Below are 14074 nucleotides of genomic sequence, written 5' to 3' on the forward strand. Positions count from 1 at the left end.
CTTTTAGAAAAGTGTATTTATACTATTCGTATAATAAGTAGTAAGGCTAGGTCTTCAAAAGGAGTATTCATTAACTAGCATAATTGGGAAAAGAAATGTGAATATTCAAAGGCATATCACAGTCTGACTGGCAACTGAAATGCAAGTTAATGCTAGTTATTAAATAATTTTTTAGAAGTTAAATATTCCAAATTACTATGCTATTGACTAAATACTATATTTTATTTGTCACTTATGGTGCTACATGTCTATATGATAGAAACATATTACACCTTTTTTTTTTTTTTTTTACACTTAGTTGCAGTAATGTAACTGAGAAGAGAATTTGATTTAGTGTATCTGCTCTGTGCTCTCTGTTACTCAAACTGTTCTTAATTTACTCCTTTCATCTTCTGTTTTCAGATTTCTGAACATTTTTTAAAAGTTAGAGTGAAATTTCTGATTTGGAAAAAATGAGGGAAACTAATATTGACATCTAGAATAGCACAGATGATTACATATTCTGTGAACTGTGTAAATTCTCTGTTTTGTTTCTGATTTTGTGTGAGAGCTCTGTGCTTCATCATGCTTAAGTGACAATTTTAATTCATAAAACAATTTTTCTATTGAGTCATCTTCAGTCAACACAGAAAAACTTAAGGAACCTAAATTCTAGTGCTTTAGTGATTTGATGTAACAGTAGACACAGAAAAACCTTGGGAAATTTAAAATGCCCTTTCCATTACATTAGCAAAGAAAATACACATATTCAGAACCTAGACTTGGTTTACCACAGTTTACTGAAATAGTCTGGAATTTGGCTAAAATTTCAGGGGTAATGGTTGTAGTTTCAAAAAGCTCTTGATCTGTTTTCATTGAAAGGTATAATTTTGCATATTGTTAATATTTATCTTTTGTGAACCTTAATGAGGACTTTGAAATCCTTATAGGTTCTAACATCACTGTTAAAATTCTTAGTGAAATATAGCAACAGGTCAGTGTCCGCTGTCACAAGGTGTGGATATGATTTCTGCAGATTCAGATGTAGGCACACCAGCTACTGAATTCCTAGTTTCATGTTTTTTTCCCTTCATTTACTGACCTGGCTTGACTCGATGTAGCTTGGAGATTTGATAAAACTGTTATACAAAGGATTATGGCTTCGACCTGCATGAGAGTAATTTGAATAAGCTTCCTTTAATATAGGAATAGACCTGACAGGACAAAAACACCCTCCAATTAAAACCACCTCAATGTATATGTGTCACTTTTGAACTAAGTCGCTTCATCAGGCTTACATCACTCATGAGCAATTTTTTTCTGGATACCTAAGAGCAGTAAAGATTTAACAACTATACGGCAGGCACATAAATAGCAGAACTAATATGAGCTGAAAAATATCACAGAATCACAGAATCGTATAGGTTGGAAAAGACCTTTAAGATCATCGAGTCCAACCGTAAACCAACACTACCAAGTCCACCGCTACACCATGTCCCTAAGCACCTCATCCAAACGTCTTTTAAATACCTCCAGGGATGGCGACTCAACCACTTCCCTGGGCAGCCTGTTCCAATGCTCGATAACCCTTTCAGGGAAGTAAAATTTCCTAATATCCAATCTAAACCTCCCCTGGAGCAACTTGAGGCCATTTCCTCTCATCCTATCACTTGTTACCTGCAAGAAGAGACCGACCCCCACCTCTCTACAACCTCCTTTCAGGCAGTTGTAGAGAGCAATAAGGTCTCCCCTCAGCCTCCTTTTCTCCAGACTAAACAACCCCAGTTCCCTCAGCCACTCCTCATCAGCCTTGTGCTCCAGACCCTTCCCCAGCTTCGTTGCCCTTCTCTGGACACACTCCAGCCCCTCAATGTCTCTCTTGTAGTGGGGGGCCCAAAACTGAACACAGTATTCGAGATCCGAACACTAGTGTGTTCCAGAACACTAGTGAAATACAACAGGAAACTAGTGAAATGTCTTCTCTGAGTGTATCTGTAAGGAAATCTGAGCTTAAGAAATAAAAATCATGTTATCTGTTTGCTGCATCTAACAATGTAAAGTTTGTGCAACCGAATATAATCAAATTCTGTCTGAACACATAATATATGCATTTTAAAAATTGTCTGGTATTCGTTTAGTAAAGCATATTTATTAGTAGTAGTAGACTCTGGCTTCAGAGCTACAAAACTTGACTTATCTCCCACTGAATGATTCGTTTAGTCTGCTTCATCCTCACAGCCAGCCTCTCTGGCCTTTTACAGGTCTCCCTCAGATGATCAAACGGAACCACTTCTCCCCACCTTCTCTTTTTAAATCTCTGTAAGGACAGACAGTTGGCTGGATTCTCACTTTGTGTCATGTCAGAATGGGGAGTTAAGATTATAGGATACAACAGAGCACATGTTTCCTGAAGGACTAGGGATAGACATTTTAGAAATCTAAAATTAGGTTCCAGAAATTGGGAGAGCTTGTCGGAAATGCTGGATCTTGGTGACCCTATGTCTAGACAGTTGCATTCCACAAACCTGACTATGCCGTTACGTGCACTGATGAGCTGGAATTGCTTCTGGGCCTAGGAGTTCATGCACGGATCTTTTTGCTGAAGTTCAAATTATATTCACTGGTGACTTGACTGTTCCAACACAAGGCTGGGGCTTCTGGGTTCATGCACCTGAGCTTGAGGGTTGATGAATGTTGTTTCTTTAGAAATAAACACATTATGACCTTTTCCTGGGAGAAATTCAAAAGGCACCTAATACTGAAGTTGACATCATTTTCATTAAGACTGATCACAGAACTAAACAGTATCATTCAACTCCCTTTACAATGCTATGTTTAATTCTCAAGTCTTTCCTACTGGGGAATTACATTCCTTGGGAAAAAAAAAATAAATAAATCACACATTTGTTATTACAAATGGGACAAAAGACTGCCTTAAAAAGGAAGACTTGTGTAAGCAGAGGGTAAACACTGAGAAAACGGACTGAGTTTTTCCTACATATTGTCAATGCTTATCTGTACATTTATTTTACCGAATCCCGCTTCGCAACATTCTCAGCCATTTACTAGGGTTCATTCTGAGATTGAAATAAGAAAATCCCCAAGTTGGCAAAATCACTAGGTTCAAAGCAATACTAGTTTTAAAGATGCCTCATTAAGCCAGTTTGTCAAATCCATGATTAATGTTAGAAAACCATAATATAAAGAACATTAGAAAACAGCCCTACTAATTGGCTAAAATCAGTCACAAAAACATAAAAATAATTAATAGCACCCTAATCAAAGTATATTTGTAGCAAAATAAACACTAAGAGAACACACACCTTTTCTAAAGTACTACCTACTATGTGATTGGGTTTAACATATGAAAGTATTTTGATCGAATGAGTAGAGAACAAAAGATGGTTTTAGAAGCTCTTGCATTTTACTGAATTAAGTGGCCTAGTAAAATTGGACCCCTTTCATTTAGGACAGGCTTTTAAGAATGCACATGCACACACAAAAAATGAACAAATATCCTGCTATTAGTGCTCCAAAAATGATCTACTACAGGAAAAAATAGTTCTAGGGTAGTTGGCCATCTATATTAATCAATTGGATTTCCTGATTAACAGTATTATGAATAACGGTAATACTGCATCTGAAGAGCTCAGCATGTTATTGTGTATGGCCTTGTGTCTGAGAAAAGCTAAGGGATAAGACCTGAAGCCACCCTTCTCTCTAGGGACAGATCTGAGCAAGCAAAAAGGTTGTTTTGCTGATGGTCATCTGTGCATAAATAGCTGGCCTGGAAAGTAGCAATTAAGGGACACATACACCTTTGTTAAGGGTGGACTAAAACCAGTTGTAAGAGCACATTCCAGCACGTAACAAACACATGACTTAACACTTCTACGTTTAGAGATGTCCCAATTATATTAAATAATTTTTTCTATTAAGCTGCACTCCTTGCCCTAGAACATCACCATTTTTACATTTGTTTCCTGGTAGATGTTCTGTTTAAACAGTGGGGTTTTTTTGTTAAGAGTGGGTATGGACACACCTTTCATCATAGCAATTACCAGCAAACTGAGAGATTCCTGGTGCACAGTAAGAGACAGATAGCTTTCATATAAAGGTATGAAGAGTCTCTGCAGTCCAAGTCCCATGATTCCATTCATGTCAATGCATGATTGCAATCCATATGCACTAAGCTCCCTCCCTCATCTTTGTCTCTCTACATCTCTTTCACCTAAAATATTTACGTATGTGGCCTCACAGATGTCAGAGTATTCTTTGAGATTTATCTATCTGGTAAGCCAATGGAGGCAGTGCCCTTATTAAGTAGCCGGTAAGTCTGCAGAGACAATTCTAAACTAAACTGCAATAAATACTTCTCTGGGAAAGGCTAAGAATACTGTGGTGACTCACAACAAAGTTTTTTTCAATATCCTGAGGAACTTTAGAGCAATGCCTTAAAGCAGAAACTTTGTTGTTTGACATAAAGATACCAAAACCAGGTAAGAATTTGCAATGAGTGCCTGTACCGTCTCACTATTTTGTAATAGCATACATGGACACATCAGCTGCCCATAGGTATTGGAGAATTGGACATTTTTTTGTAGTTATCTGTAATCAGAGTATCATTCACAAATGAAAAATATTCAGAGCAAGACGAGACACATTGCTTGTGACTGACAAGTTAAATCATAATAAACTCATTAGGCAAAGATTGTCCTATACTGATTCCCAAGTCAGTTAAGGCTTTGGATTATCTGGTAAATACATGCTAGCCATGGAAATTAAAAATGTGAAAGGACAGTTGACCTTGTGGTATCATGTCTGTCAAATGTTTTACATGCCTCTCTTTCCTGGCTTTTTACAATTCATGCATTCTAACCAACATTCCCTACTTAGAAAACCTGCCTGCCTACCCTTCAGTACGTAGTAAAAAAATCCAAACAGGCAAGGCTTTCTATGTGCAAGTTTGAAAAAGGAGGAAGCTTGTATGTATTACTTTCATGTTTCAGTTATACGGATGTGGGCAACTGAGAGCTGGATTCTTTGAGTTTGATCCAGCCACACTTTTAGTATGACGAAGCTTTGGGAACAGTATGACAAATCAAAATTCCTCCCCAACAGAGAATCCCTAGCTGATGAAGGGACATAAACTCTTTATGCCATTCTCACCTATCTTCCCCAACACTGCATGTATTAAAAGAGGTATAAAAAGAGGTGTGAAGGGAGAGAAATACTTTCTTGCCCAATACATTTGCATTGTTAAACTCTCTTTCTCTACTCCAGCATTTCATTGTACATGCAGTTACCCTTTTGTATACATAGAGGTACTGTCCTTTGCAATATGCAATTATAACATATCCTTTAAAACGGAAATCTATGATAGAGTGTAACATTTTACTTATCTAGAATTCTGTATATTCTTATCACAATAAAATATCGGTAAATTGCTCTTAGCTGACACATAAACTTGTAGTTCAGACACACCTAGAGGCAGCTGTGGCTTCCTGCCCCACTTCTCTGTATGGCCAGTTGGGTGGTCTCCCACTTATAATTCTTTCTGACTCTTAAACCGTATACAACAAAACAACTATTTATATATTAAGCAGCATTATCCTAAGTAATTAAAAGTAATAATCTATCACAAGAGTTACCAAATGAGATGCTTACATGTACAATTCATGTTGGTTTTTTATTGTGTTTGTTCGTCCACTCCGTCATTTGGGAAAAAGTTCATAATTCAAAAATGGTCATTCACATAACTGACACCACAGTCATTGCTGAAGCTGCATGGCACTACATACAAGCTAGAAGGATCAGGACTTCAAACCCTAATAAAATGCCCTAAGGCTGACATTTAAATACTTAGGTTTGATACTTATTCAAGCATAGGATTATCACACTGACCTTCTTTGGAAAGTGCCTTGAGGCCTATGTATGAAAATGCTACGCAAGCACTAAGCACTGGGTTCCTCCCAGGAAAAGGTGGGTGCTGAGACTGAACTGGGTTCAGTCTTTCTCCAATTACATTGCAGTTTTAGAATGCAACTGTGGGTGCACTTCACAAATGGCATGATAACGAAATATGTTAATAACTATTAACAACCAATAGATCTGTAAATCATAGCTCCTACTACACTGGACGCATACTGTATTTAACTGGCCCATCTTTCTGAGGGAATCAGACCAGAACAAATTATTTTTAGCATTCACAGATGCTGATTTTATATGAGGATTAAAGAGATTATGAAAAAGCAGCTTTCACATATTTTGCTTTATAGATATTTGTAATGCTGTTACAATGTAAAATACTTTGCCTAGTGCCTTCTAACTAGATACATAAAAGCACTTTGTAAACATTAATGCACTGTAGCAATTTTGTTACACTTTTTTTTTCTACTTACCAGAGTAACAGAGCCAATGAGAAGAAGAAAAGGTGTCATCAAGTGAATCAGTGACAGGACTTGGCATAAAACCTCAGTGTCTTTCATTACTCTGAAATATTTCGGTTGAGTAAAATGTAGAATAATGCCTCAAAATGTTTAATAATAATAATAATAAATGCTCTGTTTCCAGAGGTCCGGCTAGAGCAAGGACAATGGCATATTTTGGGGAGGGCAAAGGCCCAATCCACGTGGATAACGTGAAATGTACAGGAAACGAGAGATCCTTGGCAGACTGCATTAAGCAGGACATTGGGAGGCACAACTGCCGTCACAGTGAGGATGCGGGGGTGATCTGTGACCACCTAAGCAAGAAGACGCCCGGGAACAGCAATAAAGGTGAAGCCCCATTGCGAGTGGCAGACCAACAGGTTCAGATGGGGAACTGTCACGGTAGGAAGAGACAGACATAAACAATCCCACCTCACAGGGGAAACAGTTATATCAAAAGAATTAGACAAACAAAAGTGGTGGGAAATCCTCTCTGCTTACACTGTGTGATCTTACTGCTGTGCCAGCTGCGCAAAGGAATTGTAAAGACTATTCAAATGATAAAGGCTATTTGTCTACCATAGTTTACAGCGGCCATGTTTCATAAGTTGTACGAGGGACATGAAAATGCAAAAACCTATGCAGCTACTTTCAACTTTTCAAGGTATAGGTTATCTTCAGCTGAGGACTGAGACCTATGTGGTATGCCAAACTCTGCTTCCACTTACATGAAGGAAGAACCCTATAAAAAAATCCTACACTTGAAAAGCCAAGCACAAATATGTAAATTGCTCTATGATCACAGTTAAATGATCTCAGCCAAAAAGAATTTCTAAGCCTGAGAGAATTCAGTGTATTTTCCCTGAGCAAAATTTGGTTGTTAAAAACTACCATGAAACACAAAATAAGTTCAGTCTTTGTGGGGTTTTTTTAGTTAACTCTCACTGAAGATTGGCTACGTTTCATTTTTAGTTTAATGCTGTCTACATCTCCCTTTCTGGTTTAGATTCTCTTGCTTCTGTTTGTGGATTGAGATTACTACATCGTCGACAAAAGAGAATAATTGGTGGGAAAAATTCTTTACGGTAAGTATTTGGTAAAGACAAGTAATTTTGAATATAAAGCTTCTAAGACATGTATTTGCCATAAGCAGTCTGCCTAACTTATGATTTTATTGTAGGTTTGTTGTTTTTTTTTCTTTTGGCTTGTCATGAGGTAAAGGCAGAAATATACTCAAGGCAAATTTGGTAGGAAATTAAAAAATATTCATTGATAAATGCTTGCAGCATTAGTTGAAAATCTGTAGATGCTTATGGGTTTAGTCCTTGATTGGGTTAAATTTCTTACTTTCAAAACAGCCATTTTACTTTTTTTTCAAAGGCTATCTTGATATCAGGATGCGAGCTATATGAAGAGAGCTATGAATATAGTACAAGGTTTTACATGCTATCTACACCGAAAAAAAAGCCTGCATATGATTCACTGCCTAAGACCTGATTTTCCTTCACAAAATAAGCCTCAATGATGACACAGCTATAAGCCCAGGCTTTTTCTTAACACTTTGTTCTTAGCTTTTAATGTCATGTTGACATTTAGTTAATATAAACAGATTAACTGAATATTACTACTAAATGCTACAATAGGAAGTATAGGCTTTATTTTCTGAACAGTTTTGAGTAACCACAAAAAAAAATATTCAAAGAATCTTACAAAAGGGATTGTAAAAAATACACTTATAGTACCATTGCATGTCATTGTGCAGCCTATTTCAAAGTACATGCACAGCATCAATCCATCCATTTCAAAAAAGACAGTGCCTAAGTGGAGGAGCTTCAAAGAACAGTAACAAGAGGGAGCCAGAAAAACATTTAAATGCAGTCAAACAGAGCAAAGCAGGATTACTTACCTTAGTAGAGAGACAAATGAGAATAATAAATAATGCGTTGTACAGAGAAGAAGATCGAGAATTATTGTCTCAGAATATGTGTACAAAGGACACTGGATGAAACGAAATGGTGACAAATAATGGACTGCACAATTAAGTCAGAGCAAGAAACTTGATCTCATAATAAAAAAGCACAGGGACATCAGATGAAGCAAAAAGGTGAGAGAAATCCAATAGTGCACTTAGAAATATTCAAAATCAAGAAAAGGAACAAATGTACAATATCAGAAAAGGACTCATTGTCACAAGAAGTCATTAAGACAAAGAACTTAACAAAGTTTGAAAAGGAACTGGATACTTACATACATACGAGGAAATCCAAAGCTGTCCGAATTACCCCATTTTGCAAAGACATATTAAATCCCATCTTCCAAAACTAAAAAATGTCTAAATTGTTTTATGCTTTATGGGAAAGAAATTCCTCCCTTACTTTAAAACGTTTGACACTGCCAACTCTGAGACAGGATGCTGGACTAGATGATCCTGGGCAGCTCTTGTGCTCCAGCATACCTATTCAAGTTGACAGTAGTCAAAACACACCTAAGCCTACCTGTTGCTTATTCTTGGATGTTGCTGTTGCTTACAGGTGTATCTCTCTCCCTCTCCCTTCTCTCTGATTCCATATTTTGCTAATCTATTAAACTAGTGAAAAATAATCCATCCTGTCTTCATAGGCCTGCAAATATGTATCCCAGATCTACTATACAAAACAGATGATCACAGGCTGAAAAAAGGTGCTAATCTATTACTTGTGGTTTCTACAGTTCCTTTAGACCGCTTGGTTTGCCAGCTTCCCTTTTCAAACAGCTCAGAACCAACAAAGATATTAACGCAGACAGGAAAGGATGCTGGGTTAAACTTTTCAAGAAATTCCCTTCTTTCCCCTCTCCAGTTGACAGGAAGTTTCTGGTTTGTTGACTCGGACGGTATTTGGCGAGGAACCCATAGAATGTATTTTTGGCACAATGAACGCAATCTGAGAGGGGAAAATTAAAATAATTGACAGTGGGAGGAAGTGCTCAGAGTGCTGGATGCCCAAACAATCCTTAAAGTAATCCTGACCATTGTTAAATGGAATTCTGAATGCTGCAGGAATATAAAGGTATTCTCAACTGTTACTCAATAAATAACATGGTTTGCAAGCTATGTCAGTCAAAGAAACTAAAAAGGATTTACATTCAAGGTAACTGACAAGCTACCTTACTTTTCCATTGTTGTACCCTGAAGGCAATGTTGTGTGTCCTCTGTAGGGGCGGCTGGCCGTGGCAGGTTGCACTCCGACTGAAATCTTCTCATGGTGATGGAAGACTCTTGTGTGGTGCTACTCTCATCAGCAGCTGCTGGGTCCTCACTGCTGCACATTGCTTTAAAAGGTAGGTCTCTCTTCAATAGCGAAGTGTATTTTCAAACTATTTTGTTGTTCTGAGTACAGGCAAAAACATTCCAGTTCAAGCCCACTGGAAACTGTTCCAAAGAGTTGGCCTTTGGTTAAAAAAACCCTACCAACCAACCTCCTTTCCCTCCAAATAAAAACAAACAAAAAACCCTAATACATTGAAATATTCTGGGTGTCATCATTCACGAGATTTATATTCACAACTTCAGCTTTTCCATGAAAAAATATAGACAACACTTCTGACATTTCAGCACAGCTTTCTGTTCCAAAAAATATGCAGCTTATGGCTTTCACGTTATAGTGAAGACAACTGAGCAAACATCAAAGACCGGGACTGTAATATTTCTGATTATTTTTTGTAATGACAGATATTGGCAGTGATAGACATTTTTACTGTAACACTGCAGTGACTAGATGAACTAGTGCCCCCAAACCTATTTTAGGGCAAAGCACTATTATGTATTTTGCTGAGTCTAATAAGAAAGTAAATCTGTACACTGGATGCTAGCGAGACCAAGCTGTTCTGCTTATTCTCCACAAACAGGCTGGAACAACTGCCTTGCTCTGTTATCTCACAGTATGTAATGAATTGTCTTTTGCAGCCACCTAAACAAAGGTCCTATCCCCTTTAACAGATAGTTGTCTAAGCGGTTATACTGGTATAATTCTTTGACACTGGCATCTAATAAAACTATGCCAAATTCAGCTCCTTTCCATATGTTTAGCAACTGGTTTGCAACTTACACTCCTGTGTAAGTCACATTTTATCTACTTGGTCTAACTACTTCTGCAATTCTCAGTACTAAGCTATTATCTAGCTTTGTAAAATGTCTTTTCCCATTTTTGCAGAAACAGATGTTCTGTTACTGATAATTCTCCTATTCATTTTATAGGATATCCCCTCTTCAGTAATTTTGACATCAGGAATTCACTGCTGCTGTAGTTACTGTAGTATAAAAGCATCAACTTGCACAGTAAGGAAGCTGGTCTAGTATTTTAAGCTTTTAACAGCAATTGTTTCATTGGAATCCTTACAAAAGGTTGCAGCATGGGCTGGAATAAAAGCATAGAAGAACGGCATTGCAATTTTGAGGATATTTGCTAGAATTTGCTCAAGTGGGCTGCAAATGTTTTAACTTTGGACTTTGAGCCTTTCCTTTTGCACACTAATAACTAAAAGGAAGTGTCAGATATACTTTTACTCAAATGGAAAGTGTTACCATCTGGCTTAGTGCCAGATGCACATCTTTTCATTTTCATGTTTCATGAAAATCATGAAAGACTTTTCTTGGTAATATTTCAAGCTGAAATGGTCAAACTCAATAACATTTCTGCCTACTTCAACTGATATCCCAGTTGTTTCTGTGGAACTATGAAAGCACTTCAGTTGCTATCATCGAGTTTATAGACAATGGCTTCCTATTCCCCTGTTCATCATCTCTATAGTGATTACTAAGGATGCAACTTAAGCTCTTGAGAAAGCCTTTGATTAAAGGCTTGAAAACAAGGCAGTTCTTTCTGTTATTTTACCTCAAAGATCCTCTCAAGGAAAGAAAAAGGAAGCCAGTTATGTTTTCTGTGTGCAAATCAAGATCTTAGTTACCTAACTCTTCGCCTTATTAGAATGCTTTCACGTTTGGTGAAACCAGTTAGCATTTGCTGTGCTGCGCTGCTGCAGTTGCAGCGCATTCTTACAGTAAGCACTCCCCACAGAATACATTACCTGTGTTTCCCAATGGCTTGCTTACATAGCGGGGGCTCCAAGTCACTACCGAACGTGCTGCCAAAGCGTGCCCATTTTGGATACTTTGCTGAACACCCACATGATGGGGCAGCAGCATGGCTGGAGCAATGTACACTGTGATACTTCCAGACTGGTGCAGCCACTCGAGGGTCTGTTACAGGCTATCCTACAACTGTTACATGTGGTCTCAGGGACCAAAGCATTGTTTTGCCCCAGATGCTGCATTTAAAACTGTGCAACCTGGATCTAAGCATGCAACTCCAACAGCCTGTGGATGCACTGCTGGTTACTGTAAAAGAGAGAAGGCACCTTTAGCTCTAAGTTGACATTGGACAGACTGGGCTGAACTTCCTAATGATCTCAGAGTGATTTTAAGGGGCTAGGTTTCCAAGAGCTATCTATAGATCAAGCGCCTTCTTCACATATTTTCCACAGACAGACATGAGAAAGGCCAGTATACCATTTCTCATATCCTGGAAATTGGAACACTGCTTAAATAACAAAAGTGGTCTCATCTGTACTATGGATAAAAATTAAATACAATTTTGTGCATAATGATAGGAATTGTTTGCCAGTAGTATAGCAGCATTACTGGTTTCTGTAATTTCACAGACACATAATTTAAGATCAAAAATTGTTTGAATCTATTTTTCCTTTCATAACACACCTGTATTATTAGCAAGTTTTGTCCTGAGTGGTTCTGACAGCTGCAGGGAATTTGCAGGTCTATACATAAAAAAATATAAACTTTGGATAGTTCGAAAAATGAGGCATAGAAAAAAAAGGAAATTATGACGACCATGATGTTATTTTAGGAAATACTGTGTTACTTGAACATTGTACTGTTCTAATAATATAACTCTTAAGTGCTTCTTTAGGCATTCCTGAACGCTCATGTATACTTCAACATGGTCCTGGTAATTTTGTTTTGAGAACTAGAGACCCTGAGGCACAGTGGAACCAAATACCTAGTAAGACACCAGAAACTGAAGTAGACACCAGAATTAAAATTCAGTTTTCTCAAATTTAGCATGAATGGTGAGACTAATTCAGGTGTGCCTTCAGTGTCAGTACCTTACTTGACTGGCAGCAGGATGACATTAGCATGGTGACCAATTACTAATCCATCCTCCAGTTGGATGGGAAATAAAAACTTCGAGGAGGTGCTAAGGTCAACACTGCCAGGCTGCACTAGAGCTTAAAGGCTTGCCCAGCCCAGCCATCCAACAGAGGGGCAATACCCTGAAAGCAACACCATTTTCCACCCATGAAGCACTCCCAGACTCCTCCTCTGCCTCCACTCTTCAAATGGGAGGTGTGTGTGGTGGTTCTTTGCCATTTCATAGGTGACTTTTAGGTGAGGAAGACTGGACACCCCTGAGCTAGACTACTTTGCCTTTTTTATGGACTGATATACTGTACTTTATGTACTTATATAATTATATACTGTATTATATACTGTACTTTATGTATTTATATAATTGTCTACAGATCAAAAAATCAGTTTAAGAAAGCCTTATGTGTGTCAATGTGCACAGAAATATGGTAAATCTGTGCAAAGACTGCTCATTAAGCTTCTCACTAGAAGCCCTGTAGCTATTAGTTTCATACATCTGCATGAGAAGCAGCACTTCTCATTCTATTAAATGTTTAAAATCAGTACTTTCAATTAAGATAAGCTTTCCTGGATCTCCTTTCTTCATTATTCTGCTATAAATGACCATCATCTGTAACACAGAAAAACAGCAGGAACCTATTAAAGGGAACACTGTTCCTTTTGTCAAAATCAAGGATGTAACATTAAATAGAAGCAGTAAGTTTTCTACTATACTATCTGATATACGGCTGACAGGACAGCACGTGTTATCACTAGTCATAAACAACTTTCCTTCATGCTTAGGTTTACGACTCAAAATAAACAATTAAAAATCAAGTTCCTTTGATTATTAAAACAGTTTAGGAAGGAAGTGTGTTCATTTCTCATCTAAATTACAAACACCTAATACATTTGTGACTCTGTAGTACTCTGAGGTTTAAAAAAAACAAAAACCGAAAAAGCCACACAACCCCTTTCCCCCTTCAAATTGCATTAAAGATAATGGATAGAGTAATTGATGTTGTGCATAAGGCCTATAACCTAAAATGCAGAGGCACCCATTACATTTTTAAAAAAATAAAGAAGAAAGATTTATACCATGTAAAATTACCTTTCTCTACTTGAGAGCCAGATTTCCATTGCACCACTGATAATGCACATCTGCAAAGTACTGTGATTGTGTTTGTTTATATATATAAAACTTATATGTCAGTGTACACAATGGTTAACTTAGATGGGCAAATATTTATTGAAGGTAAAAAAGCTTTCATAATCCAGAAACTATCAGCATAGCACTAATATGTGGTTTGCCTCACAGAGCCAAAAGTCTATCTATAAATTATGAGAGAGTATTTTCAGTGACCTTTTGGAAGTGTTTTTGGCAGATTATGTCAGGCAAATATATATTTAATGCTAATGACCTTGTACATTTGTATTCCAATATGACACTCAGATGTGTACCAAATTGTTAAAATATTACTTT

General features: G+C 37.5%; 1 protein-coding gene across 1 annotated transcript in view; it reads left to right on the forward strand.

The window, feature by feature from the left end:
• Positions 1-14074, forward strand: part of PRSS12 (serine protease 12) — a 44714-nt gene that overhangs the window by 21587 nt on the left and 9053 nt on the right. The window contains exons 9-11 of the mRNA XM_072861362.1: positions 6553-6758; positions 7417-7495; positions 9606-9728. Of these exons, the coding sequence (XP_072717463.1) occupies positions 6553-6758; positions 7417-7495; positions 9606-9728 (408 nt within the window). The remainder of the gene's footprint in view (positions 1-6552; positions 6759-7416; positions 7496-9605; positions 9729-14074) is intronic.

Source organism: Ciconia boyciana, chromosome 5, assembly GCF_034638445.1.
Source record: "Ciconia boyciana chromosome 5, ASM3463844v1, whole genome shotgun sequence".
In the NCBI taxonomy this organism is placed as follows: domain Eukaryota; kingdom Metazoa; phylum Chordata; class Aves; order Ciconiiformes; family Ciconiidae; genus Ciconia; species Ciconia boyciana.